Source organism: Dysidea avara, chromosome 3 (genome assembly GCF_963678975.1).
Source record: "Dysidea avara chromosome 3, odDysAvar1.4, whole genome shotgun sequence".
NCBI classification, from domain to species: Eukaryota; Metazoa; Porifera; class Demospongiae; order Dictyoceratida; family Dysideidae; genus Dysidea; species Dysidea avara.
Window position 1 is genome coordinate 48,624,150 of NC_089274.1, and position 22,666 is coordinate 48,646,815.

Sequence of the window (22,666 nt, forward strand, 5' to 3'; positions counted from 1 at the left end):
TGTTCGACATCCAGGGGTGTAGCCAGGATTTTTTGAAGGGGGGTTCCAGTGCCAGCATTGAGTTACTAGAAGCAGGGGTCTGGGGGCACAGCCCCCAGCCGCTGAGAGACTTTCAATATTTTAATAAATCAAAACTCAGCAAATTGCTATATTTTATGCAAAAGTACATTAATTATGATGCATTAAGTGCCCCTGGGATGAAGGTAGTACTAGATAAAGTCACCTAGTGGAAACAGACAGCATAACACATAGAGACACATATAGTAATCTGTAAGTGATGGTTATATCTCACTGTGGTATAGGAGCCATGAATCCACTGATAGAAATGACAATCAAAACAATGTAACTATACAAATATGCATAGCATGAATTCATTTTGCATAACACAAGTGATAAATTACTGGAGCTCTATATCTTTAAACACTGCACACCAAAGCTATAACAGTATAAGGTCATGCTAAGTTTTGCATTTAATGTTGGAATGTCTGAAAAACTTCATATGGACATGGATATTTACATGCATGTTCTATTAGAGTATACCTGACTGCTCTATTAGAGTATATACCTGACTGCTCTATTAGAGTATATCGATTGTTTTGAAGAGGGCTCATGTTACCTCTGTAAATCTTTCCCTGAGAGATGAATGTAAGTTTTATCAATTGTTGTGCTGTGCCATTACACTATATTGCTCACTCATTTTGTCCTGCACACTAAATGGTGTGTTAGGATCCTGCTTGCAGAAGTCTAAATTTTACAGGGGGATTCCTGAACCCCCCCTCCCTACGCCCCTGATGTCGCTCCAGCCCGACAGGTGCCTTTTGGCATACCGCAGTACGTACAATGCATTCTTCATGGACTTACCAGTGTCCTCCTTTGTGTCCCATTCATCTTTGCTGACAGGGAAAGGTGTCGATTTGGCGCAAGCACAGTGATGGCTTCCCTTCGAAACAGAAATCGTCCGTATTTTTCATCATGGCTATTTTGATATGCAGAGGTGCTTTTCAAACAGTTCTTGATTCGTACTGCTGTGTAACGGGTTGAACATAGCCGACAGCGAAGCGTAATGGATACTTCACTTTTCAGACGATAATTAGAGTAGGTGCTGGTATTATGGGTCAGGGGGTATTGTGGGTCTGTCACAGAAATATCGGTCCGGGTAAAATCGGTCCGGCCGGACCGATTTTGGATACCAAAACTGGTCCGGCCGGACAAAATTTGGTTTGCCAAGTTTAGTCCGGCCGGACCATTTTGGCATCCGAAATTGGTCCGACCTGACCAAAATTGGTCCGGCCAAAACTTGGTTGGCCTCATGCACCCCCTGACCACTTGGACCGATTTTGGTTGGTCCGCGGGTGTGTGGACAGGTCGGTCCATGCTAAGTTTTTTGTGACGGATCACTGCAGCCGACTTAGCCTGGAAACTATATAAATGAGTAGCGTATAGTTTATGATTATGATTATATTACATTGGAAAGACAGCAATGTGCTGATATACATCCAATAATATAAATTTACTTATAAATGTTGGTCCAGGAGTTTGTCATAACTAGATGGTTCGTTTTCCGAGTTGATATACGGGTTAGTAGCTAGAAACCAAATTCCATGTCATAGCTATATGCAGCGATGAACATAGTCGCAAAATTAATGCTGTTTTAATTTAAAGTAGTGTGAGATGATAAAAGTCCTGCATTCTTCTTTTCCATGTCAGTAGCTAGCTGTCCGAGTGGGAAGTAGAGGTTTTCTTCTGGCATACATCAACTCAAATGCATGGTCAACACTGGACTCTTGGTGTGTAATGTTGTATGCAAAAACACAGGCATCAAGATATTCTTCCCAAGTATATTTTTACATGCTCAATAAACTTTACAAGCATCATCGGCTCTGCAGTGTTTGGTTGAATCTTTCATCCAGCCTGTTAACGTTAGTGTTGATTATGACAAACAACTATAGCAACATGACGGAAATCACCAGTTTATGCTGGATCACTTATACTTGAGGATGGTAGACAATTATAAAATCTATCATTAAAACGTGTCTTATCTTCAACTTCTGCATATAGCTAGCTCAGAATTTAATTTGTTAATTCTGACCCTTGGTCAGTTCTATATTAATCAGGGAATACCCATGCATGCATTGTTATAAACAGCTACACATATCATCTCAGGTACTGATTCAGAGGGGGTGGATGGGGTGGCTAGCCACCCACCATGCATAGCCTTGCAGCCACTCAGACATGCATTATTTAATAATGCTGATCATGAACATGCACTCTTTCGTTATATCAACATGAATTAAATGCCTGCATTGCATCAGATTCCAATGCTAGCTGGCTATAACCTTACAGTAGATGGTAGTAATATACATGAACTTATCTATGATCATGGGCAGTATATTAACTATCACCAGGTAGAGGACTTTTTGAAGGAAAATATGGGGTCTGCTTTTAGGATTGAGTTTTTATGTCTGCAGCAATTCACCCTAAGGCCATGAAATAATGCGACTGCCTCAAAATTTTAAGTTGGCTAAGTAGTGAAAAGTATACTGAGAATATTATAGCTACAACCTTTATGGTGATATTTCTTCTTGTGGGGCATGTCATTAGTAGGAGATGATAGTTCACATTTAGTTATTCAATGGAGTAAACCTAAACTATCATCTCCTACATATCACATATGACAGAGGAATGTGCAGTATGTGCACAGGTATTACAAGTGTATTACAATTTGTTTTAACCACTGGTGTTAACTCATGATCAACCTGTACTGGGATTACAAAATACATTAGGCCAGGAAAACTTGATTACTAGTTTCTCATCCACAAAAATTCAGATTTCCATGCGGGCGGGAGGTTATTTATCATTATTCATTAGTAAAGAAATACTCCAAATCAAGCTGTCTGTTATAAAGGTTAACTAAAACCTTTTAAGAACTATTACTGACGTATTAGCTACCTTTTCTGAGGTGCAAGTGACATTTGCTGTGCTGTAAAATGATAACCAGCCTTCCTAACATCAAAATACGTGTGCACGTGATTGATAACAGCAACAATGAAATTAGAGGCGGTGAGGTAAAAAGGGATGCGGGTGGGGATGAGAAACAATTAATCAAGTTTTCCTGGCATTATTATGTTCACAAGGGCATGCTACTAGCTATGTGCTTCACTGTACTAGCTATAGATGATAATATTGCCAGCCCTTCTTCCCTGATGTAACTACCAAGACATTCAAGGCTCTCATCTTAAAATCTGGGCCAGCAACCCACCTTGGTTTATTCTGGATCAGTGACTGCATCTCCTACTGGTATATGTGCACAGGTGAAAATTGGTAAAAATTTAAAGTTGGTTAAGTAGTGAAAAGCATACAGGGAATATTATAGCTATAACTTTTAAGGAAATGTTTATACCAGTATATAGGAGCATGTGATCAGTAGGAGATGATAGTTCACATTTAGTTATTTAATGGAGCAAACCTAAGCTATCATCTCCTACATATCACATACAAAAGAGAGGAATGTGCAGTATGTACACATGCAGGTGTTACAGATGTATTGTTCTAACCATTAGTGTTAACTCATGATCAGACATTATATGTGCATAAGAACACAGTGCACATGCTACTGTGCATGAGCTTCACTGTACAAGCCAAACAACAACAGTGTCAGCTTTTCCTGATGTAAGTTTGGACTCTCAACTTAAAATCTGGGCTAAGCTGGGTAGCCACCCACCTTCATTTATTTTTGGACCAATGCCTGGTGATGAATGTTATAGGTGACTGCTCTATTAGAGTATCTCGATCTTAAGCACCTCCAATGCAGCTATAACTGATCCCATGCATGCAATAATCCGTGCCCTTGTTGGATAACCTTTTAAGCACAAATCCATACAGTAATAATGCCTGCAATGCTCATTATTCGAGATTGATAAATGAGAATAGCTATAGCTACGGTCGGCTGCAGTGTTCCGTCACAAACAACTTATAGCTATGCATCATTGGCTGCATGCGTTAGTGGTCCACCCGGACCCATTTTGGTCTACCAATATTGGTCCGGGTGGTCAGGAGTGCATGTGGCCAACTAGGTTTGGGCCGGACCAATTTTGGTTAGGTCGGACCAATTTCGGATGCTAAAAATGGTCCGGGCGGACTAAATTTGGTCGACTGAAAATGGTCCGGCCGGACCGATTTTTTCCCCGGACCAAATTTTTCGTTACAGTCCGTAATCGTCCGTATTTTTCATCATGGCTATTTTGATATGCAGAGGTGCTTTTCAAACAGTTCTTGATTCGTACTGCTGTGTAACGGGTTGAACATAGCCGACAGCGAAGCGTAATGGATACTTCACTTTTCAGACGATAATTAGAGTAGGTGCTGGTATTATGGGTCAGGGGGTATTGTGGGTCACATAGCTTAAAATGAATTTTAAAAAGGTTGAATCATGCAGATTTAGGATGAAAGGGATGCTACCACTTTAGATCAACATAACAAGTGATCATAAGCTAACCACAAATCCAATTAAGAGGTTACACAGGACTTTAAACTATGTCACTATAGAAATGCCATTCCAGATTAGCTACCTGTATACCCCTTACCATGCAGTAAGCAGGACAAAGACATGAAGCATACGTATTAAGGTAACTAAGGTGTTTTGACAGTATTTAGAGTTGCTGCAAATGTTTCCATAACATTTATCATAATTAGACATGAAATGATGACCTTATGAACATGACAACTCATAATACCCCCATATGACTCATAATACCCCCATATGACTCATAATACCCCCATATGACTCATAATACCCCCATATGACTCATAATACCCCCATATGACTCATAATACCCCATATGACTCATAATACCCCCATATGACTCATAATACTCCCATATGACTCATAATACCCCCATATGACTCATAATACCCCCATATGACTCATAATACCCCATATGACTCATAATACCCCATATGACTCATAATACCCCCATATGACTCATAATACCCCCATATGACTCATAATACCCCCATATGACTCATAATACCCCCATATGACTCATAATACCCCATATGACTCATAATACCCCCATATGACTCATAATACCCCCATATGACTCATAATACCCCCATATGACTCATAATACCCCCATATGACTCATAATACCCCCATATGACTCATAATGCCCCCATATGACTCATAATACCCCCATATGACTCATAATACCCCAATATGACTCATAATACCCCCATATGACTCATAATACCCCCATATGACTCATAATACCCCCATATGACTCATAATACCCCCATATGACTCATAATACCCCCATATGACTCATAATACCCCCATATGACTCATAATACCCCCATATGACTCATAATACCCCATATGACTCATAATACCCCATATGACTCATAATACCCCATATGACTCATAATACCCCAATATGACTCATAATACCCCCATATGACTCATAATACCCCCATATGACTCATAATACCCCCATATGACTCATAATACCCCCATATGACTCATAATACCCCCATATGACTCATAATACCCCCATATGACTCATAATACCCCCATATGACTCATAATACCCCATATGACTCATAATACCCCATATGACTCATAATACCCCCATATGACTCATAATACCCCATATGACTCATAATACCCCATATGACTCATAATACCCCATATGACTCATAATACCCCATATGACTCATAATACCCCCATATGACTCATAATACCCCATATGACTCATAATACCCCATATGACTCATAATACCCCATATGACTCATAATACCCCCATATGACTCATAATACCCCAATATGACTCATAATACCCCAATATGACTCATAATACCCCCATATGACTCATAATACCCCCATATGACTCATAATACCCCCATATGACTCATAATACCCCAATATGACTCATAATACCCCCATATGACTCATAATACCCCCATATGACTCATAATACCCCCATATGACTCATAATACCCCCATATGACTCATAATACCCCCATATGACTCATAATACCCCCATATGACTCATAATACCCCCATATGACTCATAATACCCCCATATGACTCATAATACCCCCATATGACTCATAATACCCCAATATGACTCATAATACCCCATATGACTCATAATACCCCCATATGACTCATAATACCCCCATATGACTCATAATACCTATGCTTACATGGCTTCAGTGAAAAGATCAAATGCCCAATATATGGTAGGTAAATTTTTTGAAATTTTAGGATAATGTAGCATATGATTACATCTTTCCCTACAAGTAGTATGAAATATTGGGGTCACTGTATTAGGTGATAGCGGTGCTTGGAATTTAAGTGACTCATAATTACCACACACACTCTAATATGATTGGGGCTCGTGGCACGATTTCTTTCTTTTGGTATGCGTGGATTGTGGAGGTGCTTTTCGAACAGTTCTTGATTCGAAATGCTGTGTAACGGGTTGAACATAGATGACAACGAAGCGTAATGGATACTTCACTTTTCACACGATAATTGATGTAGCTGGGGTGCGCGATGCCTTTTCATGTGGTATGCGTGGGTTCACCAGTCATAATAAAATTATTTACAAAAAAAAGTTAACAAACAAGTGCACGAAAAAATTTGGAATTTTCAACTAGAGTAGGGACCATATAGCACTTCGATAAAAAGTACTGAAACAAGTTGGAGAAGTCCATGATATTAAATCACTGTAAAACAATAAGAAGTGTTATATCCCTACTGTGCATTTCCGTTATGGTATCTTGAGCACAGTAGGGATATAACACTTCATAATAATAATAGTTTTACAGTGATTTAATATCATGGACTTCTCCAACTTGTTTCAGTACTTTTTATCGAAGTGCTATATGGTCCCTACTCTAGTTGAAAATTCCAAAATCTTTCATGTACTTGTACAGTAGTAGGATAGAGATTTATGGAAGTTACGATTTTCTGACCAAAAATTTCACTAAAAAGTCAGCTTCACAATACCATCCTGGTGTCTTGGCAGTATTGGTTAGATATAACCAAACCTGAAAGTGCCTTCAGTATGACCCTAAATGCTTCCAATAGGTAGCTAAAATAAATTAATCAATGAAGTTTTCTACAGACTGACAAACTGCCTGCCTTCAGACAAGCATAACTTGGTAACAGCTACAGCTATGGGCTTAATTTTTTCACTGTTCGATGTCACTTTGTCTCTAGATGTGCCTTTTGGCATACCGCGGTATGTAACATGCATGCATCTTGGACTTACCAGTGTCCTCCTTTGTGTCCCATTTTTTTTTTTTTTGCAAGGTGTTGCTTTGTGGTAGCATGATGGATGGCTACTCGTTTAATTATCTGTATTTTCCATGGTAACTAGATCAACTGCAGAGGCATCTTTGTTTGTAACACTGTTGGCTGAATACAACTGAAAGCAAAATTTAATGGCCATTTCACTTTCTAGTCAATAATTGATAGTTGGGGTACACATTCAGATGAAAACATTAATCCTGTCACCATCTTTTCTTTTGATGTGGTATGTGGGGGATTCACCAGTCATAAATAATGCTACAAAAAATGTAAACAAACAAATATAAGGAAAATTAGGAATTTTAAGTTTGATTAGGAATCAAAGAAGGGAAACAATGGAGGTCGCCTACACCTGCAGATATACTAGTGAATATTTAATCACTAATTCAGTCATGGGTATATAGACTGAATAGTCACCAGTATAACTGCAGGTGTAGGCGACCTCCATTGTTTCCCTATTTTTCTTTCTATGATCCCTAATCAGGACTTAGCTTTTTAAAATTTCAGAAAACAAGGTTGCAAAATGCCAGTAAGAACTTCGTCAGATTTTTTGACTGTAGTTAAGGTCAGCAGCAAAACAAAGGTGCTCCAATAAAACAGTCTCCCTAACACTACAGTCATGTCTGACATTCTAATAGAACAATCAAATGTGTATATCATAATTATATACAATATATGTGTTATTAAAATGGAGAGGAATTAACATTATTGCAGTCATTTCTTGGCCACTGACTTTAAATTTCACAACTTTTATCACCCAGGCTTTCAAATGCTGCACTCTTTTTTTTTTACAGCTTGGTTGTTTTGCATGGACTTGAGCTGCTGTTTGTATAACAACACAATGAAAATAGTATATTATTTAATTATTCACTATCTCACTAGAGACCTGCAAGAATGCTAAGGTCTGTAAAGCAAGGGGTCAAAAAACATGATATTAAAATTGTTGAATACAGACCGACTGGTGACTTGATCCACAGACAGCTTGCAGTCTAGGCAAGTGCCTGAGGAGCTACACAACTTGGGATTAAGGATCTATACCACATTCAGTCACGACTTAGCAGCATAACTCTTAACTTCTCACATTTCATTTTATACAAGTATAATGAAAACTTAGGAATTTTAAGTTATTCAGCAGCTGCCTGGCTTAGCTACATGGTCAGTGCACTATATACCATATAGAGATTTTGATGTATTTGGCTATCAGATTATAACCTGTGTTCATTTGTGTGTTTTTTATTTTAGGCTGTTGCACCAGCTGATTATGAAGCAGTGAGTAATGCTAACTATTCCAATGTTAATTGTGATGTCAATGATAAGAAAATAGAGCAGTATCCTTATAGTGAACCAATTGATGCTATTGTTAAAGATTGTCCTAAGCTTGCAAGTAATGACTACCAGACACTTTCAGTACTTCAGAAGGCAAACATACCATACCAGTATGAAGTAGCCATCACAACAGTGTACCAGAATAGCTCTGATGGTAGTGATAGCTTGCCTGATGATGAGCAAAGATATGAAGACCCTGGACATGTTGAAAAGAATATCTATGCTTGGTTTGAGAAAAAGAAGTTCCGAAAGATTAACAAGAATAATGTTAGGTATGTTCCAACCTAATTGTAAAATTAGTGTGTTGTTTGAAAGAGAAGTCATATTAACAATGGCAGGGTTGCTATGCACATCCTTCTCTACATCACGTAGTGTAGGCTTGTATTGGAATGTGTAAGCTCCACAGCTGGTTGTGCTGACACTGCATTTTAATTGCCAATGCTGCACATTAATTTTGATGTTTAACACCTCACTGGAAAAATAGTAGTTACTGCAACTACCATATTGTGCAAGTACAATGGAACCTCAGTTATCCAGGTCCCACTTATCCGGATTCTTGGTTAACTGAACTACAGAAATGACTGCTCTATTAGAGTAGTGACTGTTCTATTAGGGTACTCTATTTTATGGTTACAATTTAAGAGATACGGACTTTTCAGACTTATGGACCACCCTTGGATAACTAAGGTTCTCCTTTAAAGCATGGCTCCACAGAGATATAAAACTGTTATGTGCAGCTGTGTTTCACATGGCTGCCATAGGGTGGCTCTGTGTGTGTGTGTGTGTGTGTGTGTGTGTGCGTGTGCGTGTGCGTGTGTGAGTGTGTGAGTGTGTGAGTGAGTGAGTGGAGTGGAGTGGAGTGGAGTGTGAGTGTGTGAGACAAATGCTGTGAACCAGCACTGGGATTCCTGTGCATCATTCAGGGACTTGAGCCTTGTGCAGACAAATCCTCCTGGAGCAGAGCTAGTAACCTGCAGGAGGACTGTCCAGGTCTCATAGAGAGAGGTCGCAGAATTCAATGACCCCAACATCGCTAAGCAAGGCAAGAACAATTAGGCATTTGTTTCCCCAGTAAATGCCTTATGTAACAGCTAGGTGGGCTACTTCCTCAGATGACACCAGGCCACCTGGTCCCCGATATACGACTGGGTAGACTGGAGCAATGTGAGTAAAGTTTCTTACTCATGGAAACAACATCAAATTGGCATAACTGGGCATCAAACCTGGGTACCAGTCCAATACTCTACCACTTGGCTATGCTACCTCACACACACGCACGCACGCACACACGCACACACGCACGCACACACACACACACACAAAAGCAAAAGCCTACGGCAGCCGTGCAAGGCACCACTATTGCCGCCCAGTGAACCAGCACTGGGATGCCTATGCACCACTCAGACGTTTGAGCCTTGTACAGGCAAATCCAAGGCTAGTAACCCGCAAGAGAACTGTCCAGGTCTCACAGAGAGAGGTCACGGAACCTGAAGTTCCACAACAAACCCAACACTGCTAAGCAAGACATTTACTTCCCCAGTAAACACCAGGTACCCATTGATGTTACAGCTGGGTGGGCTGCTTCCCCAGATGACACCAGGCCACCAGGTCCCCATTTAAACAGCTGGGTAGACTGGAGCAATGTGAGTAAAGTTTCTTGCTCAAGGAAACAACAACAACAACACCAAATTGGCATAACCAAGAATCGAATCTGAAACCTCTCGATTACCAGGCAGATTCTCTAGCCACTTGGCTATGCTGCTTCGCGCGCGTGCACACACACACACACACACACACACACACACACACACACACACACACTACACACTACACACTACACACACGCACACTACACACACTCCCTTGGCAGCATAGCACACTACTATACTGCTATGTCTTGAACAATCATATTATGGTGTCTGCTTATACATGTCCACTTTAGCACATTGCAAAAACTTGGATCTGGTGAATTTGGAGTAGTCCATTTGGGCACATGGGCTGATGGTTCTGCTGATCCTATGCAAGTAGCAGTGAAGACACTCAATTCAGAATGTTCAGAGTCAGACAGGGTGAAGTTTCTGAGGGAGGCAGCCATTATGGGTCAGTTTCAACACAACAATGTAGTACAGTTACATGGAGTAGTGACTGAAGAGGAGAACATGATGATTGTACTGGAGTATATGTCTAAGGGAGACTTGCAAGAGCTTTTATTTAAAATGAAGGCAAAGTAAGTTCTATTAGTCTGTTTAACTATTACACTGAAACCTCTCTAATCCAGCACCTCTGTAAACTAATCCAGAACACCTCTATAATCTGACATTGTTTTGTATACTAAAATTCTTTCCTGTGCTCAATAATTTGACATCCTTGCTAATCTGACACAATCTTCTTATCCCAATGAGTGTCAGATTGTAGAGGTTTCACTGTACCGTTTTGTTTACTACCACAGAATACTAGAGGATGCATACAGTGAAATCAAACATGATTTGTTGAGCCACTGCAGACAGATATCATCAGGACTGAACTACCTTGCTAACAAACACTTTATACACAGAGACCTGGCTGCTAGGAATATACTAGTATCAAGTGATGATGTGTGTAAGGTAATTGATTTAAATCAGTGTGTGAGAGATACTGCAACTTATGCTGATGTTTACCATCATGCAACAAGTATCATGGAATGCATCTTTAGCATGTTGCAGCAAAGTAAGTACTGGAAACCTACCTTACAAACTAAATACAGAAATTTGTAGACTCTTCTGATAATAAAATTGTAGAGGTTTTTCTACAGATGATTGTCTCATTCTTACCCAATTCAATATTAGTTAACACTACACACTTAAGTTGCACAGGTGGATATCGTTAATTTTGTACTCAATACAGCATGGGTAAATCAAGGATTGTATTGGGTGGTTTCAATTGTTTACGGACTATTATTGTAGTGAAATTTACTGGTCTATAAAGTCCTATTAGTATCTACACTTAACTTTTGTGACATAGCACATCATTAGTGAACTTCTATAAGCCTCATCAAAGGAAAGAATGACAACAGACAAACAGTTAGATTATAAATTGGATAAGAGGCTCGTGTTTCACAAAGTAGTTGTTCTCTCTTAAGTTTCAGCTGTGTTCTACCAATTATATATGGATGACAGTTCATGACCTGTGACTACATTTATTCTACTCCATTTGAGTGTAGCAGGCATGGATGATTCTCATTTGATATACTTATTCATGATAGCAAAGTGACATGTTACCCACAAAAATTGATATCTTTCCACTAGAGGCAAATAAAATCATAGATAAATCCATGACGTGTGCATAGTAGGACCTTGATTATCTGAATATTGATTATCTGAACCCTTGATTATCCAAGCAGTATAAGTGACTGCTCTATTAGAGTATTTCGTCATTAGGTGAACGTTCTATTAGAGTAAGTGTATGTTCTATTAGAGTAGTTGAAACTGTATTATAAATTAACTGGCTTCATTTATCTGAACAAATTCAATGCTTCTAACTGGCATATAGGTGTTTGGATAATGGAGGTACTACCGTATCACATGTGGTACACAAATACCAGGTTTATCAATTAATATGAGCTAAGATTAAATTTGTACATTAGGTGATTTTCCTTGTTTCTAGTACCTTAATACCTTTCATTGTAATTTCTAGAGTCTTATACTGGTAATACATACAGAAAAGATTGAATAAAGGTATACATATAAACAAATTACATTTGGTATGTGTGTTAATCAACCTTGAATATGCTACCATGTGCAATAGCTTTCAGTAATCTTTAAATGATTAGCCATATAAGGTAAACAAATAAATGTAAAGGAATTGTTGAAATTTCAGATTTAGTAAGAATCATTGCAGTGAATATTTCCAAAACTATATATTATTGTAGGGAGATAATCCCTACTTTAACCATATTGTTAGTACTCTAATAGAATGTTCAAATATTTTAATAGAACAGTCAAAAGCACTTTCAAAATGTGCTCTAAAGTAGTATAATGACAACATTACACAGTACCGAATATTATTAGTCTATGACTTGTGTTTCTCACCATTGTGCTAACCAGTGTTGGGAGTAACGCACTACTTATGTAACGCATTACATAATATATTATTACTTTTGTGGTAACTAATAATATAACAAAATACGCTATAAAAACAGGTAATATAACTCAAGTCACTTTACTAATAAATGTAACACGTTACCTAAGTAATGTAGTTAGTGTAACGAATCTAATATTACATAATATTATTACTGCAAGTAACAAAGTTACTAATCTCGTTAGTAATCCACTGAGTAACGCCTAGCCACAACGAAGTAATGAAGCCTACCGAATGAAGCTTATTCACCAGCTTCTTACTTATAACCAAGATTTGCACATTGCCCAACAACGCTATCATGGCATGTGATAAGGTGGTAGTTTCACACGTGACAGCTTAAGGCTGTGGACACAAAGTAATATAATATGTAATATTATTATAGTTACTTTATTTTTTGGGTAATATGTAACTGTAACTAAATAGTTCGATTGCAAGTAATATGTAATATGTAACTAGTTACTTTTACAAAGTAACTTGCCCAACACTGGTGCTAACACTTCACAAGTGTCTACCCTTTTGTGTCATGTATAAGTGTGCACATATAGCAACACCGAACAGTTTGAATCTAAGTGATAGTTGGACACTGTATTTAAACATTTAAAACTTGAGGTTACAATAACATCAACAATTACCAAGGCACAGCTGGTGTAACCATTGATGTTACTGATGGTTTTAAATCTCAAAGATATCATATTAAAAGATTCTAAACATCTTAGACAATAGCATACAAGTAGCAGGGGCGTACTGAGGGGGGTTTCCAGGGGTTTCAGGAAACCCCTTTGGATTTTACACACTACTTGAAACATTAAAAAATTGAAACTTTAGGTTTCCAGAATCTGGAATCTATCATGGAACAGAATTTATCTTTGTTAAATAATAGTTTCTAACATGATAGCAACACTTATAGCATTGTTTTTTGAATTATGATTTTGGTGAAAAGATCGAGATACTCTAATAGAGCAGTCAGGTAATACAAACTACTCTAATATAACAGTCACTTAGCTGTAGTGGAACCCCTTTTCAAAATTCCTGTGTACGCCCCTGAGCAGTGAGTTAATACAGAGATTGTGTATCATGAATACCAAGGATATGGAGGGGTCATGGCAAGCCAAAGCCATGCTGGAGTATGTGATATATAATTTTTAGTAACAAGATAAATATGTATTAGAAGTTTCAGAGATATGTGAGAATGGCTCTAAAAAGTAATGTGTATAGCATACCAAAAGCTATATAATTTATAGGCTTTTAAGAATAAGTGTCAAGATAAATTAGAAATTCTACGTTTGAGTAGGGATCATAGAAATGGAAGGCTATGAAACAAATAAGGGATGATCTACAGCTGCACCTATACTAGTGCACATTTAATTCCTACTTCAGTCGATCATATATGACCTATTGATAGTATAGCCATGATAAAGTAGGCCAGTAGTAAAGCTGCAGTTGTGGTCAATCTCCCGTTATTTTTATTTCTATGATCATTCTTTTTATACTTTGTTTACTTTTTGTGATAACATAATTCATTCATTACTGGTGAATCAGTGAAGACCACATCTAATAGAAGGAATGGCACCAAACACAAATTCTTTGCACACAACTGAAAGTGCACCCAGACTATCAACTCATTTTTAGCTATATTCTGCCCATTACACAGCTGTAAATGAAGAACAGTACACACTCTGCAATCAAACCAGTCACTATGGAATTACTGATGATTCTCATGATAGCCAACATTGAAGCCATGACTGGACAAGACAACCTCTGCAATGATGAAATATGATGTCATAATTATTTGACAAAATGGTCATGTTAGTGTAGGGGCTTCAGAGACTTTGGCACGTAGTATTGGAAATAAATATTGTTCATAGTGTTTTACACATGGAAACATATTGTGACAATGCAAAACCAGCTGCAATTAGGTAAATGTGCCGCGCTGCATTATATTGTACGTTTATAACTCACCTTTGCCCTTTCTTGAATATATAAACACTATCAGAGGGAAACATTATCTCTCCCAATACCTTCCTGTACAAAGTCCCCACACTAGTATGGCCATCTTGTTTTGTAATACCAACAAATAGTTGGCAAAATTAATTTTATTTATTTATTTATTATGTCATTATAATTGTCCATGACATGTAACCGGTGAATCAATACTTGTGGAAAAACTGAGAAACAGGACACAAAGGAGGACAGTCCATGATGCATACATTGTAGCTGCTGTAGTTGTTGAATAGTCATGAAAGTGACGTCGTACAGTAAAGAAATCAAACCTGTAGCCATAACTATAGATGAGTTATGTTTGGCTGAAGGCATCAGGCAGTCAGTCAGTTAGTAGAAAATTTAGTTGAATAGGAATTTTTTTTAAACTGCAATTTATTGGAAGCATTTAATTTGGGGTTTCTCTGAAGGATCATTTAGGATTGATTATGCCTATATTTGTAGGAAAGTCCAAACCTTCATGATCCCTGCTACAGTACTGTATAATAGCCAACTACAACTACAGTTAATTCGATTCCTTTTGAACAGCTACAAGGATTACCTGAATGCAATTTGTTCATTACGAATGTGACACTTTGCTCATAATTATTATTATTGATGTGTTAAAAATACTAACTGTCCACTGGAGTTGTATAACTTGTGTATCATTGTGGTTGTAAACAAGTGTCTTATTGAATAGGTTTCTTTGCTAATAAGATACCTCCATGTGCACATCAAGCATACCATTGTCTAAGTATAGTTAGTCAAATAAACTCTGTATCAAACACTCTTTGGCTAGATATTTAGTGAAATATACTACTTTAGGTGAACTTTACAAAAGATAAAACTGATGGGTACATATTGTGAAAAGCTAAGAGGGCTACAGTTTCTGGGGCACCCATAAACCCTTACTACCGGAGATTTTATACCCTGGTTAGTTCCAGCCTATCATCAACAACTTTCTCCATTACTGGGCTCCCTAGTGTATAGTAGAAGAAGCTTCCCACTAAACTGTTCCTAAAAAGCTTTATCTAAAGGTATGTTACCTGCACCTAACCCTCGATGATAAACAGTAAATCTAGTAAAGAAAAATCATAATTAGCTATACAAATACTCTTATACAGCTATCATATTTGTGCTCATTCCAGAATTCTCTCCACATTTACTGATCTTTATAATTAATTACCTTACTACACAGATTGCTGATTTTGGGATGGCACGAGACATGGAGGATGACACATATTACATCACTTCAGGAGGGAAAATACCAATAAAATGGACTGCTCCTGAGGTTTGGCCACTGTGTTCATTGTATCATTGACTAACAATATCACTTACTAGGCAATTCTGTACAAGAAATATTCCACTAAAACTGATGTGTGGAGTTTTGGTTGTGTGATGTATGAAGTGTGGAGCCTGGGCCATAAACCATTTGAGAGACTTAATGGTAGAGAGGTACATTACCAAAATATGAGTTTATTTGCTTTGTGTTTATCAAAAGTGTCTTATCTCTATAGTACCTTGAGAAGATCACTACTGGATACAGACTCCCACCACCTCCTGGTTGTCCCAGAGCTATATATGAATTGATGATACAGTGTTGGTAAGGCTGACTACAATGTGTGATTATATTACTGTCTATAATATAATAGGCATCCTGAGCCAAGGCAACGTCCACTCCCTTGTACAATATCAAGGACTCTACAGAAATCAGACAGGGCCTTGCTGACTAGCTCCACAACAGTCACTGATGATAATACATCTGATCAACTGTCAATGACTTTGGGAGGCCCGCTTGCTGCTGGTTATCAACTCCATCTTGATCTTCAGCAAAGTTATATGACATTAAAATTGCAAGCTTCGTAATTATTGAGTAACATTAATTTTTGTACTGTTTTATATTTTATACTCTATATCATTACCATACCTGCCATTAAGTTCACCTGACAGTGAGGTTGACAGTATGTGTATACTTTAAAGCATTCAGTACATACACATAAGTGTATTGGTCTTAATTTTGGTTTATTCCATCTTCAAAATTTACAGTTTTCTAAATTTTGAGGATCTGGAGTAGTCCATTTAGCTAGGCACATGGACTGATGGTTTTGCTGATCTGATATGGTAGAGACTAAGAGAAAACATAGTTTCCATATCGTGTATCTATTATCCTGGCACACCCTCTCTTGCAAAATGCTGGATCACACCTCGTAGCCACTTATCTGCTTCTGATTTATGGACTATATGGCAGCCCCCAGGCACTAAAGGTAGGCATTCCAGCCCAATTTTTAAACTTTGGAAAAATGGACTTTTTATATGCTCAATAGATAGAGTATTGATTGCCAATCTCAGAAATATATAGTTTGTTGGGTTGGAATTAACTACTTTGGCATGCACAGTGCTTTAAAACCGAAAAAAGGTACATTTTTTCTCCAGGGCTCCCCATACATTTTAAAGGGGAAAATGGCACAATTGAATCAGGAAGCCATCTAGCAATCTGGACTGTCTTGAAACTAGTTGCTTCTAGCTGCAAGTTTGAACATATAATGTCAGATGTTATCGGATCTCAGCGATCTTTGTATGCTTTGTAGTGAGCAAATACGTTTCACCTACTGCACACTTCTCAATACAATGGTGCATACCCACAGGCAAGAGGCTATCTCCAGTAAGGAAAAACATCAAGTTAACAACTTATAAAGGTAAACAACTAAAGTGGAGGTGCCACAATGATGCAACAATACCTAAGGTGGAATTGTGGCTTCAATTATGGTATTGTTATGCCAGCTTTGAAGTGGTTTCAGTGTATTTTTGAGCTGATGACACAGCCATCAGAAAATTGCTCTGGAGCTGAAAATCGCTAACCCGAGCAAAGTAACTACGCACTTTAAAGTAAGCACCAGTGACTACCTTCCACCCGACACTACGTTTTTTTAAAGTTTTAAAGTATTCTACATACATTACTAGGGCAAGGCATGAAAAGATTACAAAACAACACAAAACTTACTTATATGTAACGCGCACGACAAAACTAAGATTTTCATGATGATCAGTGTGTGGACAAACCCCATAGCGATTTTCATCCTCATTGGAGTTCGGACTACGGAGCAATCCCAAGTTAAACGCGAGTTGTTGTTTTGTGCCAGGGTTCTATTGGGGAATATACGGAGAAATTTTTTATTAAAAAATCTCGGATACTGGAATGCCTACTAAAGGTACTCAGGACTTAAAAGTTTTGATGTAGAGCAGTTTTTTACTAAATATTTTAATACTGTAATAAATTATGCTTCTAACTGGTCTGCATTGATCAAGAGTTTTACGGATCAGTGAGAGTCATAGGTAGTTCACTTATGAGCCAATTGTCATAGATGTACCATGTGCAATATCTGCAAAATTCCTAACAGACTAAATGTACATGTGCCTATGGGATGGCCTACAGATGCCAGTTTATATATATATATATATAGTCAACAACTGTAAAGGATCAGCAACTGTGGAGGATTCTTATGTGTTACATGCAGTAACTGTTCAATTAAAGTATTTGACTGACTGCTCTATTAGGGTTTCTCGTTCTTGCTTGTATTTTTGAGGGGGGAGGCACTTTCCGCCCTGTGCCCCCCTCCCCCTTGGATCCACCACTGCTACTGAGAATGTTTCTGTATAGCTACCATGAAATGAAATGCATACACTTTCATTTTTTGACAAAGGCAGCTAACTACAACAAGTACTATTCTTAGCAAGGGTTGTGTAGCAGCAATTTCAGCATGCTCTTTAAGCTTTTCTAATTGTCCAATTTCAATAAAGTAAAGTCTTTAAATAAATAAATAATATATGTATCAATAGTATGTACCGTATTCATTGAGTCCAAATAGAGATCTGTTCTGTATGTGACAATTCAACTGTAGGCTTTGACATGTAGTCCTACACAGAAAATTGGAGGGGATAAGAAATTTATGTGGCTTAAAGACATACAAACGTGAGTTTGTCAATACTTATATTCATCCATGCAGTTTTTATATTTAAAATTGCCATTTTTTAATGTCTGAACAAGCAATGTAAACATAATACTAGCAGTCAGGTCTGTGTACAAAGTGTTCAATTGTTAGATAGTTCAGTCCTGATGATATCTGTCTATAGTAGCTGAGTAGATACAATTTAGCGTGTTCATATAGTCTGTCTATATCTCTTGACCCAGCGGGCCTGTTATGTTATGAAAGATATAGAACTGTAACTGTCAAAAAGATTCCTTAACAGAAATCCTACAATATTAAGCAGCCATAGTGGCATTTAGGGATATGCCATAAGTCAGGTTCCTGTAGAGCACAGACATATTGTAAGACATTTGGCCAGTTCAGTTAACCCATCATGCCCTGTATAATATAGCTATAAACTGCCTTTTTGTGTCATATTTTACATACATGTCAATTTTTCACTAAGATGTTATATATTTGCTATTCAGCATAGGAATCATGTTACAGTGTGTAGAAGCCAGCACATACTTGTAAGAGGCCTAGTGAAGTTGTGCATAATACTAAATGGCAAAAGGAAATTCCAGTAGACAATGGATATAGCTATATAAATTAGAAGAGATATCACCATGATGATGTGTAACTAATGTTTGTTTTCACTGCTAGAGAATGTGACAACAATGTACCCATGGTAAACATATAATGTTTTCTTCCCCTTTAAAGTGGCTTCTGTTGTTGATAAGCATTTTCAAATTTGGTGAGGGAGGGAAACAATTAAATGTAGAAAGTAGTTGTGGTTTGTTGCAGAACGAATAATGGATACAGACTCCCACCACCTCCTGGTTTTCCCTAGAACTATGAATTGATGATACAGTGTTTGAGATGATAAGCCAATTGTATTTTCACTATAAAAGCAAGGGAGACAATCAGCGCCAAAGCTGAACAAGCATCATGTGAGATGTAGTAGTTTTGTAACATACGTATGTAGCCATACAAGAATGTCTTACCTGTAGACATACCTACATGTGTGTCAGATGTAGTGAGTGACACAACTTTAACAGCAGAAAGTTGCTTCTTATAAAGACAAAATCCAGATACTATGAAGTAGTATAAAATATATATTATTGCAACTAATGTACAGCTACTGTATAGTGGATAAAATGTGTGTTGATTAGAAGTGTGAAAGATTAAGTCAGGAATCAATTATGGTCACTTAATTGCATGATCAAAGTTTGTTATTCATATCAGAGCTGATGGATCATTGCAATTACAACTGTATCTCATAAACACGTACGTATTGATGTGGCTAATGACACGTACTTATCAATCAAATAACACACTGTATATAGGTTGCATGGTTACAAGTATCATAAATGTGATGGAGAGTTGATGTGCTACTTCTATATATAAGGTGGCTACAGTTAAATTCTATTTTTCTCTCTATGTAAGTAATGTTGCTTAAATGCTTCCATAGTAGTTCTGTGTACATGCATGTTAGCTATTGAATACTTTATTAAGTTGTATTGTCATGCATTTAATTGTTGTTCCAATTCACTTTTCACCACTAAAATAATTACATTACATTATTATCAAGGGAAGGAACAGTACAAAAGGCGAGCCTGTACAAGGTACTGTCCAAAATACAAAAGCAATTACTCAAACACAACGTTACACAAAAACAATACAATACAAAAAATTACAACAATAACAAAAATTACACTTAGAAAGTACAACAGAAATGTTTATAAGCAGCATGGTGAAATGAATGACGGCTTTCAATTCCCAAGATGTCAATGGGAACCTGGTTCCAGACAAAACAAACACGCACAAAGTAAGAATATCGTCTAGCATTGATTGTTGATGGTGGGAGTACAAGAGAAAGGGAATGGCTACGTGTAGGCATAGTGTTGTATGTAGAATAGTTTGAAAAGGGAATGGAACCATTATGACGAATGTCCTGATAAGTAATCACGCCTGGCACGCAAGGTAGGTAAATGCAACATCTGGTAGCACACATCATGGGAAATAGACCAAGAACATGTGGTTGGGTCCCAGTGACTACCACAAGCCCACCTTGCAGCACGTCTCTGAACAGCTTCCAACAAGTTCACATCCTTCACAGTATGCGGAGACCAGACTACACAGGCATATTCCAACAGCGGCCTAACAATAGCTTTGTATGCTCTACATCTGGCCTCTGAATTACAACCAAACATGGTACGTCACAAAATATTCAAAACCCTGGTGGCCTTTGTAGCAACAATCTGACACTGAGTAGACCAAAGCAATTTGCTATTTAAATGAATCCCCAGATATTTCACAAGGTTGGTCCATTGGACTGGTTGATTTCCAATAAAATAAGTAAAGGTAATTGGCTTCCTCTTGTTGGTAATGGATAAGGCCTCACACTTGCGATGATTCAAATTAAGCTGCCACAGTTTAGACCATGAAACTATAGCAGAAAGATCATTCTGTATTAACTGGCAATCCTTCACTGATGTCACACTAAAATGAAGTAGCACATCATCAGCAAACAACTTCAATTTGCACACTTTAGGTAGAGTAGTCAACTGATCTACATAAAGTAAAAACAACAGAGGGCCCAAAACAGACCCCTGTGGCACTCCAGAAGTGACGGGCACCCAATCTGAGTAGGAGCCATTAACAACTACCCTCTGAAATATCTTTGTAAGGAAGGATCGCATCCACTCCAACAGACTACCACTTATCCCAAGGGATTCTAATTTCAAGAGTAGGCTTTCATGTGGAACAGAGTCGAATGCTTTTGCATAGTCCAAGAACAAACAGTGAACAGATTCACGACGATCTGATGACAGAGACCAGTCATCTATAGCTTGAAGCAGTAGAGTAGTCGTAGAACGATTCTGTTGAAAGCCGTATTGGTACTTGCTCAAAAGGTCATTCTTTCTCAATACAAAATATAATTGTTTGTGTATTATACGCTCCAAAACTTTCACAACAGTCGAAGTCAAACTAATAGGGCGGTAATTTTCTGGAGAACGTCAGTCACTGCACTTATGAATGGGAACAATGTTGGCAGAAATCCAGTCAAAAGGTAAAGATCCTGAAACAACAGATTTATTCATCACTTTACTCAATGAAGAACACACATGATCAGCTGTTAGCTTCAGCATACGTGGTGTAATACAATCAGGGCCACAAGACTTTGCAATATCCAGAGAGCTCAACTGACTAAGAACATCATCAGGCGAAATTGTGACCGAATCAATGATAGTAGCTGGTGAGACCTTTAGTTTGAGTTCGTGGAGGTTAGATATATGTTCTTTCGTAAAGACTGAACAAAAATATTGATTTAAAACACTAGCCTTCTCAGCATCATCTGCAACATCACAACCAGCATGAGACAGTGGGGGAATTGGTGATCTAAACCTCTTAACTGAGTTAATCCAATGCCAAAATCTCTTAGTGTTAGAATGGTAGTCTGCAGAAACAGAAACTGAATGCTTGATGGTATCATCCCGACAGCACTTACACACAACATTACTAAGTTTCCTGTACTGATCATGGAGTGCTGGAGTGGGATTGAGTTTATAAGCCTGATATAGTTGTCGTTTTTTGTGGATGAGTTCAATGGTTGAATGGGAAAACCAGTGCTTAAGTTTTCGCTTACTCCATTTTACTGATGGTATAACCTGATAAATTGCTGAAAGGAAAAGATCTTTCCACTGCAGCCAACACTGGTCAATATCTGCATCATAATCTATAACATCCCATGGAACGCATGAAAATACTTCATTGAGATAATCAAGATCAACATCATCGTACTTAAGCAATCTCCATTTTCGTGATGGTTCAGGAGGCAAGGTAGTAAGGAGAGTAAAGTACACAGCATCATGATCACAGCCATAAAGGCTAGCCCCCACAGAGATACATAAAATAAAATCAGGTTCATTAGTCAACAACAGATCTAAAATGTGATCACTGTG

The 22,666-nt window shown here is 37.9% G+C and overlaps 1 protein-coding gene across 2 annotated transcripts in view; it reads left to right on the forward strand.

Annotated features, from left to right (window-relative positions):
- LOC136251422 (uncharacterized) overlaps positions 1–16,723 on the forward strand; it is a 29,317-nt gene extending 12,594 nt beyond the window's left edge. For both annotated transcript variants that reach the window (XM_066043870.1, XM_066043871.1), the window contains exons 6-12: positions 8,560–8,915; positions 10,586–10,870; positions 11,093–11,246; positions 15,935–16,027; positions 16,078–16,191; positions 16,254–16,339; positions 16,389–16,723. In XM_066043870.1, coding sequence (XP_065899942.1) covers positions 8,560–8,915; positions 10,586–10,870; positions 11,093–11,246; positions 15,935–16,027; positions 16,078–16,191; positions 16,254–16,339; positions 16,389–16,602 — 1,302 coding nt within the window. In that variant the 3' untranslated portion in view covers positions 16,603–16,723. The remainder of the gene's footprint in view (positions 1–8,559; positions 8,916–10,585; positions 10,871–11,092; positions 11,247–15,934; positions 16,028–16,077; positions 16,192–16,253; positions 16,340–16,388) is intronic.
- The last annotated feature ends 5,943 nt before the right edge of the window (positions 16,724–22,666 follow it).